Source organism: Dipodomys merriami, unplaced genomic scaffold, assembly GCF_024711535.1.
Source record: "Dipodomys merriami isolate MVZ:Mamm:240054 unplaced genomic scaffold, mDipMer1.0.p SCAF_29, whole genome shotgun sequence".
In the NCBI taxonomy this organism is placed as follows: domain Eukaryota; kingdom Metazoa; phylum Chordata; class Mammalia; order Rodentia; family Heteromyidae; genus Dipodomys; species Dipodomys merriami.
Window position 1 is genome coordinate 9,956,427 of NW_027204381.1, and position 21,523 is coordinate 9,977,949.

Here is a 21,523-nt window from a genome sequence, read left to right on the forward strand (position 1 = left end):
GACTTAACACCCTCAGGAGATGCTTGGGTCAATATTTGCTTCCTTGGTATAAAGTTCTCTGTAGAAGCTGAGACTCCCAGCTGAAGCTTAAGACCATTTTATGGGAAACGAAACCTTGAATTTGAAAATTGACCTTCATCAAATTTTAATTATGCATCTTCAAACCTTACTGGTTAAGAATGATACAGATGGGGGGGGGCAGTTTATTGAGTTGCTAGTGTGTGGCTGGCAATGTCCAAAGTCCTGGCAGGCCAGCTGGAGAGGAATACCCAGCTACTCATCCTGGGTACACCATGTGCTGGTCTTGGGTTTCTGAGACAAGCTCTTACTCCCTGTCCTGCAGAATTAGAAGAGGTCCTAGCCTGCAGGTCTCTTCTGTGTGTGGAAGCACTGTGAAATGACAATTCCTGCAGGCTAAAAATAGTCACGAAGGGCCTCCCCTCTCAAAGATGCTGCCCCCTCTTTAGGGAGACAAGTTGGGAGCATGGGAAAAAGTTAATTAGTAACAAAAGATTAAAATAACAATTCCCGACAACAATGGGAAAGATGTCACAAAGCTGTATAAGATTAATTGCTAAATGAATTCTTTACACAATAAGAATTCAAAGAAAGAACAAATCATGGTGGGGGTGGGGATTGTCTACCAAATTCATCACCTCCTCCTCCTCCTCCTCACTCCTCGGCCTTTGCCTTCCTGAGGGAACTCTCAGGGCCGCCTGGGGCTCAGTGCTGGGTGTCTGGCACCGCTGGGCTCTGAGGTAGGTGAGGGGGAGGTGTTACCCCATCCTTACTAATCACAGGCATGTTTGTGTACTTTCCCCCAACCAACACCCACAGCACAAGTCACATATTATGATGTCATCAATAGGTGACAACATTCAGGCGTGCAGCCCCCTGGCTCAGGTACCCTGGGGTCCCTGGGCAAATGGCCTGGCAGACTCCCTCCACAGCTATAGCAGAGGAGCACCTGCCTCTTACCAGCCCTGGCCCTGGAGACCCCCAGCACCACGAGGCAGGAACACTCCAGGGAGGTCCCAGTCAAAGCAGAAGAGTCTAGACTGTTAAATTGGCACACTTCAGCAGCATGATGAATGCTAAGTTGGTTAATACCTGCTGTCCATCCCCGGAGACAGATGCAGAGAGAAATTCCTGAATGCCAACAGAGGATTCCTAAGGAGCGAGGTATTGTGTATGCGATGTGTGTGCTGTGTTTGTGGTGTGTGTGCAATGTGTCTTCTGTAGGTGTAGTGTATAGGGGCATGTTCTGGGAGTGTTGTGTGTATGGGTGATGTGTAGAGTGTGTTTGGTGTGTTGGGTGTGTTTGGTGGGAGTATGATGCTGTATAGTTCATGGTGGTGTGTGCAGAGTGTCCCCTGTCCATGTGGTCAAGGTCTGGATGATGTGTAGGTATGTAGTATGTGTCTCTGTATGTGGGATGTGTATATATGAGGTGTGTCTGTGTGTAATGCATGTGTTCTGTGGTATGTGGGTTGTTCGGAATGATTGTGTGTAGTGTGCATGGTGTCGGGGTATGTGTGAGGAGAGCACCGCTATGGATGCATTGCCCTCCCCTCAGGCTTCAAGACCCCACAATGGGGGAAGGCTGGTATTTCTGGTATCTGTGGCTGGGGCCCACAGCAAGAGCGTGGCCTGGGCCTCCAGGATCTGCTCTGTGCCCGAATGCACAGAGGGTGTCCTGCAGGAAGCCTTCAGTGGGTGTGCTCACAAGGTGCAGGCCTCCACCTTCTCCCCAATTCTGCAGTGTACCAATTGCTCCACCTGCTGCTGATACCTTGGCCAGAATTGATTATGAATTGGAAACCTGGTGCACCAAGAGCCTCCCAGCTCTAGGCAGGTTCTAGAACCTTCAGGATCAATGCACTGGGAGCAACCTGAAGCCTTCCACAGAAAATGTGTGCCTCTGTCCCCTGGGCAGCCATCCCAGGGACTTGCTGCTTGGTGACACAGGCCCTTCAGAGGGCAGATGCAGGCTTGCTTCAAGCCAGGGCCAGGAGCCCAGGCTAGCCCAGCCACTGCAATCTGCCCTAAAGCCCGGGCTAGATGCTGGACCAGGCCCAGACATGGGGCTGACTCCGTGTCAGGATCCGTAAGGTAGGAATGACTAAAAGTCTGTGGTCATCCTGGAAGAGGGCAAACTTCTTGTGGGGGTTTCAGGAACCCAGCTATGGATGGGAAGGACACAGCGTATGTAGACTTTGTTGGAAGAGCAGAGCATTAAAGAGAGGGAGAAAGCCTTAGGGAATGGCAGGAGGTTGGGAGGAAGCTGGATAGGGGACTGGTGTGTGGCAGGACATTTACCTAGGAGGGACTGGTGGACAGGCACTTGTGCTGTGCTGGGCTACACCATAACAATGCTTGTGCGGCCTCCATTTCAGTGATCAGAGGCATCAGAATCGACTACAAAGCTTACCCTGGAGTGAGAAGCCTGGGATAGTTAGTGTCCTATGGCAGGGATGCTGTTTTGTAAGTTGGCTCGGCCTGGAAAGTTCCTCCTTTTCTCTTCTCGCCTTTATTTTTTTTTTCCACACAAGGTTTTGCTTTTGGCCTAGCTGGTCTGAAGACCAAGATCTTCCTACCGATGCCTCCGACATAGCTAGCACCACAGATGGGAACCAGCTTGTGGCTTGTTGAGTTAGGGTCTTGATAACTTTTTGTGCAGGCTGGCCTAGAATTATGATCCTCCAGATCTCCACCTCCTGAGTACCTAAGATGGCAGGCATGAGCCACCATACTCCTCTTGGACTTCATGATTTTGAGAGAAATTTACTTCTATCGCTTCAAGGAAGAGATGGCTGGACCCCAATCTAGCGTACCCAAAACCAATGCTGGTCCTTGATCAACAAACGTGTCACAGCCCGCACTCATTCCCTCCTGCACTTGTGGACCCATGAGACCTTGTCTACCCTTGTATGCCACAGCACATGGGGGTACTGAGATTGCACAGAGAGCGAGGACTCCTAGGTTTCAGACCAAGGCTGCTCTTAGGGGCCACTCAGTGAAATGAGCCAGCAGAATCCAGCATCCTCAGTGATGGGGCAGCGAGGTGGGGGGAGGCATGTGCCATGCTAGTAGAGTGAAAGAGAATTAAGATACACGAGGAGAGTGGGGGGAAAGCTGTCCTGAAGGGCCTGCAGGCAACCATGATCCTTCCACCTAGAACCTCATAAATGCACGGGATAATGATCACCACCCTCCCCTGTGCAATACCCCAGGCCCAACACCAGAGGGAGCTATGACCTCACGAGCCCTTCAAGGAATAACTGCACCGACTTGCTCAGCATTGGGTGCTTTGAGTTTTCTAAACTCCCATCTTATTTGTATTTCTTTGTATAGCGTTGCGTATTATTTCCCTACAGCAGCAAAAGCTAGCAAGGCCCAGACTGTAGGACCCTCTTCCCTACCATGCCCTCCACTTCCACATTGCTGTATCCCCACTGGACTGCAGCGCAACCCCCCCCCCCAGCTTCCAGAGTGGGGCTTGACATAACATAGAAGGCCTGGGCGAGTAGAAGAATAAATGAACAAGCAGATACCTGTAAGATGTGCCAAGGACAGGAGCAGGTGATGCACACACCATCACACTCAGATGCCAAGTCCTTCTCCATCTTCACAGCTCTCAGTGGCTCCTCGCAGTGGGACTGAGAAGAAATGGGTGTCATGAGTTGTGGTGCTGTGCTGGCTGGTGGCATGGGGGTGGGGTGGGGGACTTGGTAAGTGACCTGTGGGAACCTGAACTTCCAGGTGTGCGATTGTCCCTGACACACAGCCCTTGGCCTCTGTATACCTGAGATGCTCCATAGAGGAGATGGAAGCGTTAGGAAAAGCAGAGACAATGGAAATGACATGTTTGGTTTCAATGGGTATGCCATGCTGGATTTCTACTCATCCTCTCTCCTAGCCTTCCTGCCCAAGCCGTGTGCTACGGGAATTCTACCGTTGATGACCAACAAATGTGGTCTTTAGCAGACTAGAGGTGTGACTGCTCTACATGTTAGAGTCTAAGGTAAACTTTCTTGCTGCCCCAATTAAGTCACTGTCTGGTGTCTAATTGGGGTGCTGTGATCCGCGGGTGTGGATGGGCTGGGTGAGTGGTGGGTACTACTCCTAGCCCGTGAGATATTTTCTTCTCCATCATTCTTTGCACTCCTATTCACCATCTCTGGCCCCTCCACCCAATGCTCCACCTCCTCCTGTTGAATTAATTTCAAACTGTTCTGCTGACTGAGTTGAAGTTGGAAAGGCATCCAGGAGATCCCGAGAGCGAAACACCATGAGGACTTCTGTCCTCCTGAGCAGGGGACTTGATCATAGACCAGGACATGGAGCCCCGTAGGGGTCAGGTAGGGGTCAGGGCACACATAGGATCTTGGGGATCACACCTGGCAGTTTCTCCCTGGCAACAAACTAATGGAGGTGGAGGGAAGGGGTGGTGGTTTCAGGTCACCTGGGGAGCAACATGCAGGCCCTGTTACCATGTCAGATGTCAGGGGCTTTCCACCACCTGTAGCCCCTCACAGTGCCATTTGCAGGCCTTCAGAGCCTCTTCACCAGATAGGAATCCAGAGAACTCAGGATAGTTTACCTTTTCTCTCTTAAAGGGACCTTAATCTACCTGAAAGGAAATCAGACTAGAGACCACAAACTGGATGCACATATACAAGAAAGCAGATTTAAGGTTAGAGATAATCCCAAATGCTGTGTACTGCAGCCGCTCATTGTAACAGTCCTGTGCTGTGGGTGTCTGGCTTTGGATTCCTTCAGGAAGGATGTATGTAAATAGCCCCAATCTGAGTACAGGCGGATCGTAGTTGCTTTCCTTTTATCGCTTTGTCCTTACTCTTTCACAAAATGCATCTCAGACAAATGTGCAGTTGTGTATTACATAAGCTTGCCAGCAGCTAATGTGAGTGTGAGGATGTGGTGGAGGCTTTATCCTGCAGGTAGTCTTGAATTCTGAGTGACAACAAGGATCAGAAAAGAAAGAAAGAAAGAAAGAAAGAAAGAAAGAAAGAAAGAAAGAAAGAAAGAAAGAAAGAAAGAAAGAAAGAAAGAAAGGAAGGAAGGAAAGAGAGAAAGAGAGAAAGAGAGAAAGAAAGAAAGAAAGAAAGAAAGAAAGAAAGAAAGAAAGAAAGAAAGAAAGAAAGAAAGAAAGGAAAGAAAGAAAGGAAAGGAAGGAAGGAAGGAAAGGAAGGAAGGAAGGAAAGGAAGGAAGGAAAAAAGAGAGAGAGAGAAAGAGAGAGAGATGAGGGAGGGAAGGAAGGAGGAAGAGAGGGAGGGAGGGAGGGAGGGAGGAAGGCAGGAGGGAAGAATGAAGAGAGGGAGGAAAGAAGGAGGGAAGGAAGGAAAGAATGGAGGGAGGAACGGAGGGAAGGGAAGGAGAGAACATCTATGGGCAGGATGTGCCCTCTTGTGGCCAACTCTAGCCAGTGCAGCTTTGTGGGAAATGTAAGGAATCCAGAGAAGGCATCCTAGAATGACAATGATGATTCAAAGACAGCTAAGTCCCTGGATAGAAGAGGAGCCAGAACTTAGATGTGAGAAGAAACGGAGCAGAAGTAGACCTCCAGGCCGTGTGTTCCCAAAATACATTAGCATCGGCAGCTACCCAAAGGGCCACTCGCTTTGCCGCCCATCACACCCAGTGTGCTAATTTGTGTCTAACGTCAAACACACATGGACGTTCTTGTGCTGTAATGTAGACATGAGGCGTTATGCTGGAAATCTCACGGCTTCCACATTGGGCACTCTGAACCACTTTCTAAGAAGCATCCCTGTCACTCGGTAGGTGCTTGTTTCTGGCTGCAGAATTGTGCTCTCTGTTGCCCCTCAACCCCATCTACATTCCTCTCCTCTGGTCCCAGATCTCCTCCCATCCACCAATGCAGCTGGCACCCCTGCAGTGATCCTCCAGGATTCCAGGAATAATTGGGGTCTGAAAGAGGCTAAGAAGTGAAATTGCCACGTCATCTGAATTTAATTTACTTCATCTACTTATCATCATCTGCCTCTCCAGCATTGCTGCATTTATAATAGTTCTCTTGTTTCCTTCTCTCCCCTCACCTACATCACTTGAAATGTTCAAGCTTTTTTTTTTGGCTTCTGTAAACTACATGCAAAGTGCTTTTATCCTATATTCTTGTTATTTTAATCTGCATTTATCTTATCATGCACGAGTCCAGTGCCTTCCTGTGGCAAGCAGGTATTTGGATTGCATCTTTTAAATCACCTGCTCATATCTTTTGCATCTGCTCCATTATGAATCTTTTTCTTATTGAATGGAAGTTTCTCTTGTAGAAACAAAATATTCATTCCTTAGTGCTTAGACATTGCAAATAGTATGGTAGAGTACGGAAACAAACAATTAAAGATTTTCATGCCAGAAGTCAAATATTAAAATCTTTCTTGTATTAGAAGAACTGCAGAAACTGTTCATTCTGTTGAGTTATCATGTCACCTTTTGTGCTTTGTGCTTTGGAAATTATGTATAGAAATTCAAACAAAAAAAAACCCTTCCCTTCTACTTCACAAAGACATAGGCTGTCATCTTCTCTGCTGAGCTGATCATTTTCTTTTGCACGTGAAGAATCAGGTGATATCATCTGGAAAGTCTTAGGTTCTTTTTCCCCCCTCTACCAAATAAATGATTGTGAGGCAGGGAAAGTGGGAGAAGAGGCAAAGGTTATTTGAAAGTCAGAGTAAGGCATCCGGGAAAATGAGAATGCCAGTGGGTGGGCATACACGTATCATTTACCTTACGAAATCTTATCCAACTGCTTCCTGGGAAAGAGGTAGAGAAGGAAGAGGAGGAGGGAGGGTGGAGAGGGAAGAGGAAGAGGAGGGGGCGGAAGAGGAGCCAGAGGAAGAGACTGTCATCTTGAAGCAAGAGAGTAAAAAAAAAACAATGGGATCTGGAAATCAGAGGTCCACTGTGGCTCCTGTGGAATCTCCATTTTATATCCCATTTGAGCAAGTCCCTAGGAGGAAGAGTGCCTGTTCGCTTCACCAGATGACTCCAGGATTGTCAGGGTGTTGCTTCACCCTGGGCCACTATCTGTGTTGTTTAGGAAGAGGAAGGGACCTTGACTCCACTGAGCCATGGTCTCTCCTTATCTGCTCAGTCTTTCCCTCTCAGCTTTGTAAAGCTTGAAGCTGACCCATGGAACCAGCTTGGGAGTCACAGGAAAACTCCCAGTTCCCTTGCTTCAGGTCCAGGGGCCATAGATTCTTTTCCAAATACATCCCAGAGCAGCCCCAGCCCTCCTGATTACCACTGAGGCAGAGCAGAGCCCTTAACCCTGTACATAGACTCTATCTGATCTCTCAGTTCACTCCATGGCTGGGATGGAGGCCAACTTTGGATGTGTAGAAAGCAGAGTCCACATTTATCTGTCACAGGAGTTCCTGGAGGAAAGATATCCAGCCATCTGTTGTAGGTGGTTTGGATAACAACCAGCCAAATAAGTCATAGGTACCATCTCATCAGCAAGCAGCAAGCATTAGGGTACCTCCCCGCCAAGTATTTTCCCACTCCAACTTTGAAACAGTGTGCTTCCTTCTGCCCTGCTCTTCCCCCAAACAATCAATAAACTGTGTTAAGAACTATTCACCTGGACTGAACCCTCATCTGCTGGAAGGAAGAGAGCTGGGTGGAGGGGGTATGCCAGGATGGACACCATTGGAAGAGATAGCGTAAGTCGCCCAATTCCTTTGCCAGCCTAGCTTTGACCGGCATGAAGCTTCCCTGAGCTCCAATATCTCCATGTTCCTGACAGTGATGACAGTAATGGCCCAAATGGCTTGTGTGTGCACTTGATTTCATGGGGCTTTCTCATGGCAATCTTCAGACGGTGCTCTCTTTTCTGTGGACGAGGAATCCAGCTGACAGCTGGCTGTATTGTATGTCTTTGGTTCTCTCTTCTGTGATTTTATAGACCATCTCTCGAGGACTTAAATTTGCCCATGTATGTGTATGTCCAAGCTCACAGCAGAAACCACACAGCCAGCCAAGGTCATAGGAAAGGTTGGGGCCCCCTCCTCCGTGCAACCCCAACCTTGCCTGGCCCTTAACCTCCCCAGCATCTTCTGAGTTTGGCAACCTTTGTTTAGAGAGGTGTCAAAGATAACGTGGTTCATGAGCTTGCTGGTGTGGAAGGCTGCACTGAGTAGAATACTCTGAAATCAGAGGGGGAGGGGGTCCTAGCTTCAGTCCCATCTTCAGAGAAGCATGGCTCTATATGACCTCATAACGAAAGGCCGTGTGTGCATAGCAGATTGCCAAGCCGATCCCAACGCTGTCATGGAAATATTGATCCTACGGTCGCCTCTGATATCTGTCAGTGTCAATATTTTACACTCCTGAAGAGGGAGGGGACAGGGCAGGGGAGAGAGAGGGGAGAGGGAAGGACAGGGGGAGGGAAGATGTGCTGCATCTACTATGTGGTCTGTGATAAAATGCTGATGGATGTTGACAGATGTTGACGTGTAATCTACTCTTGCTTCCTGGCTTTCTGCCTTCTACTCTCCTGTCCTGAAGTCTTGGCTGCAAGTGCCATTTCTATGTGAGCTGAGAGGGCAGGGGGTGGTTTGATGGTGGATACACAAGGAAGAGTCCAAGCAAGGTGCTTCACCTCTGTGCCTTGCTATTGACCCTCTTTGAAATGCAGCTGGAACATATGACTTTGAAGAGCTATTTCCATCTGAACTAACATTGAGGAGCATAGAAGCTTGTGTTGCAAAGGGATTCAGTAATGATGCATAATCATGAAGAAGGACAGGTTTATCGGTACTCATCCTGTTTCTCGCAAGAATAAAGAAGCAAGGCATGTTAGCAAAAATAAGGGCTCCTGTTGCTTACAACTTGTGAATGGACTCTTCTTCTTCCTCCCCCCTTTTTTTTTGCCAGTCCTGGGGTTTGAACTCAGGATCTAGCACTCTCCCTCAGCTTCTTTTGCTCAAGGCTAGCACTCTATCACTTGAGCCACAGCACCACTTCTGGACTTTAATGTGTATGTAGTAATGAGGAATGGAACCCAGGGCTTAAAGCACTCTACCTCTAAGCCACATTCCCAGCCCTGAGCATAGTATTCTTTAGGATTAGGGGTGATGCTGAGGGTCAACTATCTTAACTTACTACTAGAAGTTCTCCCTACCTCCTGACCTCAGCTTCCTTATTCCTGGAGGCTCCACGAAGGGATTTCTACTGCTCTGCTTTCAGATTCTTTCCTTGGGCTTAAGGCTTGACCTTTCTTCTCCTCTTAAAGCAAATTGGAATCCACAGCAATATATTGTAATAACTAAGACCAAAAAGAATCTTCAGTCAATTTGTCAAATCCCTGATCTTCCCGGTATCCACAGTGTAAAGAGAGGGACCACCATTTGATTAGTGGCAGTAGAATAAAAAAAAAATACCTGCATTGTGGGAGAGATTTCATAGAGGCTGCTCAAAGCTCAGATACAACATCCGAGACTGCACATCAGGGAAGTAAAGTAGGTCTTTCACTTAGTGGTCTTAGAAGAAGAAGAAGAAGAAGAAGAAAGGCAAGATTATCATTTGAAATGAGCTCGGGAAAGATAGAGATGTTTTAAGTAGATTTGCATATTAAGAGGAAGAAATGTGGATTGACTTATTCTGTACGGCCCCCCCAGGCTCTCTAAAAACTGAACAAGCTATCTCTTGGCAAATAATGAATGAGATTTTCATTATTGGAGTCATTCATGTAGACCGTCGATAGCGTGGGGATGGAGGACGGATTTCTATTTAAGAGTATATGTTTGGGAATATGTCAAACTGGTTTTCAATCCTGGCTGTGCTATTTACCAGGAGTGTGACCTTGGGCTAATATTCTAAAGCCTATTTTCTTATCCACACAACAAGATGGTAATTCATTGCTCTTCTGTGAAGGGGTGTTGTGAGTTTTCAATGAGATAATGCATATAAAGTACATGGCAGTGTGTCAGCAACAATGAATGGTAACTTGCTATTGCTATTTGCCTATAATTGCTTGTCAAAAGCATTGTTGAGGGTTAGAATGTCAAGACCAGCAGATAATGCATATCTCCTGTGCAGCACGGCAACTCTGAGCTCACTCCCTGTTGATGGAGATCTGCAGTATGGCAGGGGCTGATTTGCATGCTGAGAAAGCAGAGCCCAGTAGAGCCGACACACACTCAGCTTCCAGACCCTGCAGCCCAGCTTCCATGGTGGGAGGGGAATGGGAGAACAGGGACTGGCTTCCGCAGCGAGGGTAAACAATGTCACAGGCGTTGGAGTGCTCCTCCTCTTCGGCCTCTCCTGCCAAGTGGGAAGCTTCTGATACAAAGGTTTTATAGGAGAAGCCACTGACACCTACAGCCTGCCACATCCAGCCAATGCTACCACCATGCTCACAGATGCAAAACCCAGAGCACCTCACCTGAGCGGCGCCTTGTCTTTTCTGCCCTGGAACTTAGCAAGTAACCAGAATTAAAGCACTAAACATTAGTGTAAGCCAGCCCAAGACAGTTAACTAGCTGGGGGACACTGGAGGTGGAAGGGATGTTTCTTCACTTCCATCCCTCAGACAGGTCACTAATTCCAATTAATTAACATGATTCTAATTACACAAGTCTTTGAAAACATTCTGCAGAATTGAGCCTCATGTGAATATTGACTTTGGTTTGGTGATTCACTCAAGGTCTCTCTTATTATTGGCTTACTCCTTCCTTCCTTCCTTCCTTCCTTCTTTCCTTCCTCCCTCCCTCCCTCCCTCTCCAATCCTTCCTTCCCTCCCTCCCTCCCTCTCCAATCCTTCCTTCCCTCCCTCCCTCCCTCCCTCCCTCCCTTCCTCCCTTCCTCCCTCTCCAATCCTTCCTCCCTCCCTCCCTCCCTCCCTCCCTCCTTCCTTCCTTCCTTCCTTTCTTCCTGGTTTCACCCTGCCAGTCTCCCATTCACGCCACCTAGGGTCATTTCCAGAGAGACTCAATGTTCACACCAGCCTTTCTCTCAAACGCTGGCGTCCAGGCGGAGATCACTGCATCTGGGAAGCCCTACTCAATGAAGGGCTTTGCTAAGTTGTCTGTGACTGAGTCTTTGGTGGAAGTAAGGTCTGGCGATGCAGTCTGTCACAGACCTACCGCAGAGACTCATCCCCAATTACCACCGTGCATGCTGCTCTGTCACCTCTTGGGTCTGGCGCTGTGCCGAGAGTCAACTCGTTCCCATTAGCACTTACTCTTTCCCCAATAGACAGGAGAATCCTGCCTCTCTAATTGGTAATAACGTGGCTCTAAAATACATTTTCTACTCTCTATTCTGACTTCACATTTGATCCTATTGCAGTCTCCTGAGGTTAAGTTTGAGAGTGAAATCTCCTTTGGAGAACAGCCTATAAAGTATCAATCAGCGATCAGTTCACTTCGGTGTGTGATTAACTGAATCTACTTTCTATATTCTGTCTTCCTAACAGCTTTTCCTCCTCCCTAAAGCCCACGGGAGGATTATGTTGTCATTGGCTTTGAGTTATTTTAAATGTTTAGTCTCTCATTTATTTCCTTAAATGCAAAGCATTTTAATAGCATTTTGAGTGATTGTCACAGTAGGCTTTTGATATAAAAAAATTAAGATATAATTCACATACCTCAAAATGTACCATTTTGAAATCTGAAATTCAGTGGGTTATAATATATTCGCTAAGTGAGTGCTCAGCACCATGGTTTTATTCCAGAATATAAAAAGTTTTACATGGAAGGAAACTGTCACTTCCCCTCCAACAGCTGGCTTTAAACTTCTCATATAATTTTCTCCTGCACATTAATCAGAGTACTGAGAATAAGTCCACATTGTTGGAGGTTTTGTTTGTTTGTTTTGATTCTGGACTTGAACTTGGGGCTTCTCATTCTTGCTTGGCTTTTCCAAACCTCAAGGCTGGCCCTTTACCACTTAAGCTGCACCTCACTTTCAGCTTTTGGCTGGTTAATTGGAGATAAGAGTTTCATAGACTTTTTTGCCCATGCTGACTTTGAACCTTAATCCCCAGATCTCAGCCTCCTGAGTAGCTAGGATGAGAGGCACAAGCCACAAGTACCAGGCTCCAATTCCTCTGTATGTGGAATTCCTGACTCTGCTGTCTGATTTTCTGCTGTGACTCAGGGCAGGCATTGGTCCTTTCTGAGAGCCTGGGTTGCACTGAAAATGTTCCACGGAGCTCTGCAGGATTCTAGAAGGTGTACTAGTACACGAGTATACCCGAGTACTCAGTCAGTACTAAAGTTGGAGTGAGCATTAGCACCTGCATTTCTTTTTTCTGGAGAATGTCTAAATATTTGGCAAACCCATAAAATGCTCATTGCTTTAAAAAACAAACACCTACCTAAGAAGCTAGACTACAATCTACCTGCTCCATCTCCTACCACTTCATTGCTGTCCACACTTTCTGTTTGAGAAATCTCAGCTTGCAGACTGACAAGCCCACACCACATGACGCCCACTCCATGTAGTGCTAGCAGGTAAGCTAAGATCCTGCTGTTTCTCCTAAACAACATGTGGTTCTGAATTGGAGAACATTTCAAATCTCATTTTACACATCCAAGTCTGCAACTCATAATACTTCCCTATTAGGGACATATAAGAGTTTTTAAAAAGGGGTCTCAGAGCTAATGCATGCTCAATAATGATATTGTATGGTCATTCCCTCTTATACAAATGAATCTTGTCCGTGTATTTTACACAATCATCTTGTCACACATACTAAATGACCCTTAGCTATCAGCTATACACATTTGCATATATATGGTAAATAAGTCTGTGTGAGTACTTGTTTGTTTTCTTATCCATCCACCCACCCACCCATCCATCCATCCATCCGAAAGGAAGTATTTATGTGTGTATATATATATATATATATATATATATATATATATATATATACACATATATATGTCAATGTTATTTCCTGTGTGTGTGTGTGAGTGAGAGAGAGAGAGACAGAGAGGAGAGAGGAGAGAGGAGAGAGGAGAGAGAGAGATGGGGGAGGGAGTTAGACATCGTTTTGCTTGAAGTACAGTAAAACTTGGGCTCTCCTGATCAGTCTCACTGCTGGTTTGGGGCAAAGCTATCATCTTTGGTGACCTGCCTGTTCACCCCAGCATCTGGCACATGCCAATCCGGACTGTTTTCTTTTTAGAGATGAAAACTATGTGGGGGGTGTGTTTTAAAATATCTTGCCATGTGGCCCTTGGAGAATGACACTATCGGGAAATCACACCTGTCTGTATGCTTCACAGGTGAACATCAGTGTTCATCTTGGTGGGAAGTGCCTTGGTTTGGGGGAAAAGGATGTGTGCCCTGTCTCCAGACAGAGAGCCATCATTAAGTATGCAGAAACCTACCCCCGTTTACTGCATTGCCTCTCCTGCACACCCTGTCCTCACAGAGACCAGGATCCACCCTCAGCCCAGCCTCCTTGTCAGGAGCCCTGGCGTGGGTTCCATTCTGTACCTCCTGCCGCTTCTTCTGGCCACCCAGCCAGGGATGGGAGCTAATTATCATATTAGCGGAAACACCCCATGATTGTAAAGGAAGCCTCTGGTAAACATCGTGTATGCATGTGTTCCCAAATCAAAAGCATGTTATTTAGGGTTGTTTGTTCTTTGGAAACCAAGTGTACTGTTCCCTGCAGGGTGATTTGCTATCTGGGACTGTCGGGACAGTGTTGGAGAGGGTGACTCCCGGTTCACAAAGCAGGAGGATTGCCAGCTGGACTTCATGTCACCTCTGTCCCTGAAATGTAGACTGGCATCTGCTTCTTCCCAGGGGAAGCTGGTAGTTGGTGAAACCTTGAGCCTCGATGATCCTGTAGATGGAATCTAACAGCAAGCAAAACCAGCTGGGGGTTCCAGAAGCTTCCCACAGACAGGACAGGGACAGGCAGTGAAGCACAAAAAAATTGACATTGGAAGTTGCCTGTTTGAAAGACATGACAGGCTTTGCTTGCTGTGGAGCTAATTATTATGCAAATGTATGCTAATAAACTCTGCCTCAAATGTTGTTGAGAAGCTGCCTTTTCCCGTTAACATAGCTGTAATGAGAGGTAAATTTGTAATGCAGATGCCCGAGGTAATATCTCCTAAATCACTTTATGGTGTAACGGACTCTCTCACCCCACCCGGGCACAAATGTCAATTTAAATTAGGTTTTGCTTTGCATATTTATTGAAGCTGTATTTATGGTTAATATGTACTAAGGACACTGACTAAACAGCCCCTACTACTTGCTAGAAGTGGAATTTATCAGGAAGCAGGGGATGGCATTTGATTATCAGGAGATGGTGGTGGTTCCTCTATAAATAGTTCAATTATGTGACAATTATATGGCATTTGTAAGACTTAATAGTCTTTGTACCTCTGCCTTTGAGTTTGTGATCATACCTCAAACACCACTTGTCTGGTTTGGAAGTGAATGTGTACACAGGAACATACCAGATTCTCTTCTCAAACAGCTTTCTTGGCTCCTCCCCTGAAGTATACTCATCCATCTTCAATGACCTCAAGCCACCTGTGTTCTGAAAGTTTAATATCTATGTGTGTGTATGTGTGTATGCATATCATATCATATGTATCATATAGTTATCATATATTAGATGTATCATATTTATCATATATGTATCACATATATCATAAGTATATATGATATATATTATATATATGTGAATATATATACATATTCTATATATGGATATATATATATACACAATGATAGTATCTACGCACTCTAGTCTTGAACCATGTGTGTGTGAGTCCAGTCTTCTCATGACTTAATAGGAGGATCACTATACTATTGTTTGCAAAATTGGTCCAAATAATTCTCATCTGAACCTAGTACTCCACCCATAGATCATCCTGTTGCAAGTTCTGCCAGAATAGAGCTTAACAATTGGCTCAGTTGTAGACATGTATGTCAGAAGAAGTCCAAGTCCTTTAACAACTCTCTCTGCTAGGACGATTTGCCCTGAAATCACCACAAAAATGATTACAACAGGTTTAGAACTTGTTTGCAGGCATTATTGGTTCACATCTGTAATGCTAGCTACCCAGAAGGCTGTGAGGATCACAGCTTGAAACCAGCCTAGGTAGGAAGGTCTGTGAGATTTCTATCTCTAATTCCCCATCAAAAAGCTGGAAGTAAAGCTGTGGCTCAAGTTGTGGAGTACCAGCCTTGAGGGGGAAAAAAATGAGAGTGCTAGACTCTGAGTTTAAGGCCCAGTACGGGGCCAAAAATAAATTAGAAAATAAAGTGCTCATTGTGTGCCAAACATATTGGCCAACATCTTATTGGCATGGCTTCATCTTCTCTTATAGATTGACTTGGATACTGTAATTCTCATTTTGGAATGGGAAGACTGACAATCCCTGGGCTTCACATAGTCCACTTAATACAAGTGATAGTCAAAATTCAAACAGACACTTTTTAGGCCCCTAAGTTTTTCACCAAGGGAAAGTGTTTCATTCTGTCTTTACCTCAGTGACGCGGACAGTCCGTTTCATCAGTCTTATAAGACTTCAGGTTTGATCATCAAAAAAAGTTCTTCAGTTCATCAAACTTCAAACGATGGTTATTCAGTGGTAACGTAAGTGATTCTTCTCTGCTACTGTGGCCTTTGTGTATCTTTTTTCGAGCAAGAGAACAAGAAAGGAACCTGGAAACCTGTAGCCTCTTGTAGTGTTTGTGGGGGGTCCCGTTCTCATTCTCTTTGGGCAAGTCTTGACCATTCTGTTCTTTCATCTGGTTGACTCATTGCCCATCCCACTTCAAGGGGAGGGGCACCTGTCCAGGATTTGGGTCAGTCTGTTCCAGACGGCCGGGGGCCATTCTCGATTTTTCCCAAGGCCTTTGGGAAGAAGGAGGGGTGTTATCTCCACAGGCCGCAGTCTCTTCCTATCTGCCTAGTATTTCTCTCTTGGTCTTTTCCTCAGTGCAGCATGTCCACTGTACAGGTAATTGATTAGTGTTGTTGTTTTGCTTTGTTTCCAGTGCCATTAAGAAAACAAACATTTTGTGGCAATTTCAGGGAAAATTGCCCTAGCAGAGAGAAATGAAGGACTTGGTCATCTTTCTTACATACATATGCACCCTGGAATCTATTTAAGAAAATCAGAATATTGGCTTAAAAAAACAACAGTAAACTATAAAGCAGAGTCTAGGATGAAAACATAGTTTTTGAGTACAAATCTTTTATGGTTTACAAAAGTCTATCAAAACTTGTTGGTCTTGAGAATGTGCTGAGAAAAGGCTTAAGACAGATTATGAATTATTTTCATCATGAAGATTAAATAATAGTGTCAAAACTGAACACTGGAGACTCATTCCTGTAATCCTAGCTACAAAGAAGGCAGACATCTGGAGGTTTAAGGTTCAAAGTCAGCCAGGACACAAAAGTCCTGGAAACTCTTCTTTTTTGGGGGAGGAAAGGAGGGTCATGGGGCTTGAACTCTGGGTCTGGGCTCAGTCCCTCAGTTCTTCAGCTCAAGGAGAGCATTGTACCACTTGAGCCACAGAGCCACTTCCAGTTTTTTGAGTGGTTTATTGGAGATAAGTCTGACAGACTTTCCTGACCAGGCTGGCTTTGAACCTCAATCCTCAGATCTCAGCCTCCTGAGTAGCTAGGATTACAGACCTAAGTCACCGGCACCCAACCTGGAAACTCTTTACTTAGCCTGCAAAAAGCTAAACTGGATACACGACTCAAGTATTAGAGCACCAGCTGAGCAAGCAAGTAGAATGAGTACAAAAGAAGAAAAATAAGAGCAAGCAAATTCTATTCCATGAGAGTTCATGCCATGCATAAGTGTATGCAAATGACTTTCAGGTCTTTATAGGGTATATATGAAAGAAGTACATTTTGTGCCTTCCAAAATGATCTCATTATATATTTTAAAAATCTGAAATCTAAGACATTTCTAGATTCAACCCTGTGTATCATCTCTGCCTAGAAAATTAATGTAGCTCTGGACCCCCCTGGATTGTGCACGGACCCCTAAGGGTCCAGGTCTCAGAGGGAAACCTGGCTTGCTGGCAAGAACCTCTCCCTGGAAACACCCACAGCCCTCTTTATTCCACAGGCCCCTTTCTTGCTGACCTTGCTAACTACCTGGTTGTGTTGTCTATGGTTTAGAAGCTCAGTTTGCAAGATTTGTCCTGCACCTTGAGGTTGCGATGCAGTTGCATGGACTGAGCTCAGCACAGAGAGGGATTTTTCCACGTGGCCAGATGTCCCACCTGCCCCTGTCCAGTGGTCAGGAGCAAGCATTTGTAGATGAATTTCCTCTGCACCATGTTTTCTCTCAGATCACCATGCCATGTCCTTGCCTGACCCCACTCTGACCCCTGATGATTCCTTCCCCTTCCTTATTTGACTTCTCTCTATTTCCTTCATGTAGCCCATCCATGGTGCATGTTTCATGTGTATCTTGGTGGCTGTACCTAGTGATCACATGGTAGGCACCTGTACAGATCAGGTCTGTTTTGTTAAGTGTGATGCCATCTAGGGGTATTGATTTGTTTTCTAGATCAATTTTTTTTTATTAAAATGGGGAGCTGGGAAGGTGGCTCAGTGGTAGAGTGCTTGCCTCGCATGCGTGAAGACCTGGGTTCGATTCCTCAGCACCACATAAGCAGAAAAGGCCAGAAGTGGCACTGTGGCTCAAGTGGTAGAGTGCTAGCCTTGAGCTAAAGAGCTGAGGGACAGCGTCCAGGCCCAGAGTTCAGGCTCCACAATCGACTAACATACATAAATAAATAAAAAGGACTGGGTGCTGGTGGCTCACACTTGTAATTCTAGCTACTTGGAAAACTGAGATCTGAGGATTGTGGTTCAATACCAGCCTAGACAGGAACATCTGTGATATCCAGGAGAATAAACATGAATGAATGAATGGAAGGGGGAAAATGTTTAAAATGAACAAAGTGAGTTTATTTGAAAGTAAAAAGAAAACCCAAGAAGGAAAGTAGGAAGATACTCTGTTCAGAGAGCAGCTCCAGAGGGGTCCAGTGGAGTCCTCTCAGAAGGCAGTTTTTATAGTGCAGGGCTCTTCCCATATCTCCTCCCCTGGGCTTTGTGGGATTGCCCGATGGCTTGTGCATGCTCCACTCAGTCTCATTTCATTGGTTGAGTGGACACCAAGGCATTATGGGAAACTGAGGCACTATGGGAAGAAGAAGCACCATGAAGGGCCATATGCTATCTGACACATGTTGTCTGCCACTTTTATCCCTTCTACTTAGTAGTTTCCCTTGCTTTCCCTCAAGTGTTGAATCTTTCGCACATATCAGGATTTTAATAAGTGCATACTGAGTAAATGAATAAGACCTTTCTTCTATTCATTGACTATTTGCCCCATGTCGGGCAGGGAGGCTACAGAGGTAGGAGAGAGTCCAGCTCTGGTCCACCCCCCGACCAGAACGCTTCCTGAATACATTCAACCAATCGGCCCTATGCCCCAAATCCCATCCATCTGTCCTTTATAAAGCATTGGCATGGGGAAGGGACAAGTCCTTCCGAGGAAAATGATGTCCCTGGCCTACTATGAATTTTCCCTTTCTACTCACAGTCTAGAAAGGGAAGGAGGGCCACTAAGGGGTGGTGACCTCTGGAACTTTCTAGAGGCAGTACTTCCCTGAGGATGCAGTATCTGGGAGGATCCAGTTCAGAGCTTCCCTGAGGTAAGATCCAGTTCAGAACTGCTTCACACCAAGGGCTGCCCGCCTTGCTCAGCCGCACAGACCAATGGTTGCCATAGCTACCAGGAAAGAAGTCGTTCTGCTGCTATCCAGGTGTGGGGAGCCCTCCCACAGCCCTGAAGTTATTTGGCTAATGGGTGCTGACTTCCCTAACGCTTGCATTGCAGTACCACAATATGACCACGACGGGGAGACAAATTTCCACAAATGAGTCCAGAAGCTTGGCCTTCAGGATCTATCATTTCTTCAGTCCCAATTATTCTCATTTCACAACCAACTTTTCTTGGGCAAGGCAACCATGCACCCCTTCCTCCAGGATTCAGGGTAGTCAGCATTCCTAGGTCCCCACTCTGTTCCTCTGCCCCTTCTTTTTTTTTTTTCTACTTCAAGGCTATTTCCTTCTTTTGCTTCATGAACCTTCTGCAAGTAGCTTCCAATATGATAAGCTGGAGAAAATTTTTTTATTAATAAAATAAAGATTTTAAAGCAATATTCTCCCAGAGTGATCAAACCCTACTCACCATTTTAGGTATACGAAAACATCCAGCAAATTATTCTCAAGTAGAACTGCTTTGAAGATCTGTCTCCTATTAATGATCACAAACGAATCTGCAAAAGACCTTTTATTTTTTTCTGAGAACAAGACTGAAGAAAGAGTCACAGCAGATGAATTGGGCATAAAATTAGCATTCAAATTCTATTAAACTGAGTGCTGACTTAGAGATCTCTCCCAGCTTCTTCTGTTGGGTTTAGCCAAAGCAGAGATGAGGCTTAAAAAAAGAAATGCCTGAGTTGGTCACTGGTGGCTCACGCCTGTAATCCTAGCTACTCAGGAGACTGAGATCTGAGGATCATCACTTGAAGCCAGTCCAGGCAGGAAAGTTCATGAGATTCTTATCTCTAACCGCCAAAAAAAACAAGCCAGTGTGGAACTGAGGCTCAAATGGTAGGGTGTTAGTTCAAGGATAGCACCCAAGCCTTGAGTTCAAGACCCAGGAACAGAAAAAGAGGGGACACGTATAGGGTATGCAGGGCTCCAATTGCACACATGTCAGATTATTTCTTCCTTCCTTTGGATGACACCAGTAAGCTCTCCCACCTCAGGACCTTTGCCATTCTGGGTAACAGTTACAGGCTACAGCAGCCAGGAGATGGAGGGAAGGGGAAATGGGAGTGGACCTGCTCACTGCTGGCTGGTCCTCAAACGGTTGGGTGCTGCAGCGCATGATGGTTGAGCAACCAGAATTAAACAGAGGAGTCCTTGATCCCCAGGGACTCAGATCCAGTGTGGGGGCCATGGCGCTGGGCAGGAGCAAAATGACACAATTGATCGTGCAAACTCGGGGGTACTACAGGGGTGTCTAGGATACAGCATTTTAACTGCAGGCTGTTTATCTGCCATGGTAGCAGGGGCAGCGATTTATAGAGGAGAGGCTGGTGTGGAATGTGGTTCACCAAGGCAGCGGTTGAGCCAGGACAGAATGATATGGTTCCAGCATCTGGTGTGAGGTAACCATTTCCCCAGATGCTGCTCTATTTCTCCCCACCTCTCCCACCAAAGTTGTAAAGTTCGTTTTCAACATAGTGTCTTGTACATCTCATTGTTACAATGGGTCAACCTGTATCCCTATGTAAGCATTTTGTTTTTTCCCTTCCCCTCCCTGAATTAGAGAAGTGTATATACAAGATGCAGGGCACCGACATCAAATACAGTGAAAACAGGGGTTATACTATGGGGGAGGAGCATACAAAGAAACAAAAAAACCCACATGGTATGTTATAAATACATTAGAAACAATAGCAAGAAAGAAAAAAATATTTGTGTCCCTATCTTGGGGTTCATTTCACTTAACATCATTTTATATGGTCATATGTACATAGCTTTTGACCTTTTCTACTTGTCCTACACATGTACTAGTTATTGCAAATAAAGGAAACCATGGAACCTATGTTTCTTCGAGCATGGCTTACTTCGTTTAATATAATTTTTTCCAGGTCTTTTCAGTGCCTAACCAATGAGGTGATGTCATTCTTTCTGATGGAGGCATAGAATTCCCATATGTATATGCGTGTGCATATATATATATATATGTATATACATATATATACCTATTATGTATATACATATATACATATATATACCTATTATGTATATACGTATACATAATATATATATATATATATATATATATCACATTTTCTTGATCCATTCATCTACTGAGGGGCATCTGGGTATCTTCCATATCTTAGCTATGGTAAATAATGCTGAGATAAACATAGCTGTGCTGGTAGCCTTAGTATGGCCTTGTTTGGGTGGAGTCTTTAAATAGGGATTGCAAGGCCTCATCTAAGGGGCAAGAAGGAATGAAGAACTAGAATGAGGCAGGGAGTCACATGCTAGGCCAAGGGCTTGACCCAAATCCTTGGCATTAATCTGAGACTAAGAGTTTTACAAGCAAGGGTATCTCCGAGCCTTTGTTTTGTGGGATGCTGTCATTTTGCAAAGTAGAACTTTCCATGGAGCCTCTCTGGCCTGTTGGTCCACAGCAGTATCAGCAGGCAGGAAGCAAGAGAGAAGGCAGGAGAGAGTGCTGAGTAAGACTTGACCTCTGCCTGGACAGCAATGGCCTGTGGGACTTAAGGTCCAGCAGCAACCATGATCATCCTCCTACTCAGGGTTTGACCAGACTGGAAGAGGTAAAGACAGGCAGGAGGGTGAGATGGGGAAGCACATGAAGAGTGGGATGTGGAGTTAGCACTTGATGGCTTCTGTACTGACAGGTTTTGTGG

The 21,523-nt window shown here is 45.6% G+C and overlaps 1 protein-coding gene across 4 annotated transcripts in view; it reads left to right on the forward strand.

Moving 5' to 3' along the window:
• The window catches only part of Opcml (opioid binding protein/cell adhesion molecule like), a 1,269,678-nt gene that overhangs the window by 459,937 nt on the left and 788,218 nt on the right, over positions 1-21,523 (forward strand). Inside the window, exon 1 of one of the 4 annotated variants that reach the window (XM_070038349.1) lies at positions 924-1,182. The exons of 1 other annotated variant lie outside the window; for it this stretch is intronic. In XM_070038349.1, the coding sequence (XP_069894450.1) occupies positions 1,092-1,182 (91 nt within the window). In that variant the 5' untranslated portion in view covers positions 924-1,091. Of the gene's footprint in view, positions 1-923; positions 1,183-21,523 lie in introns of those variants that run through there. 2 more of the 4 variants (XM_070038351.1, XM_070038348.1) reach the window with 2 other exon arrangements.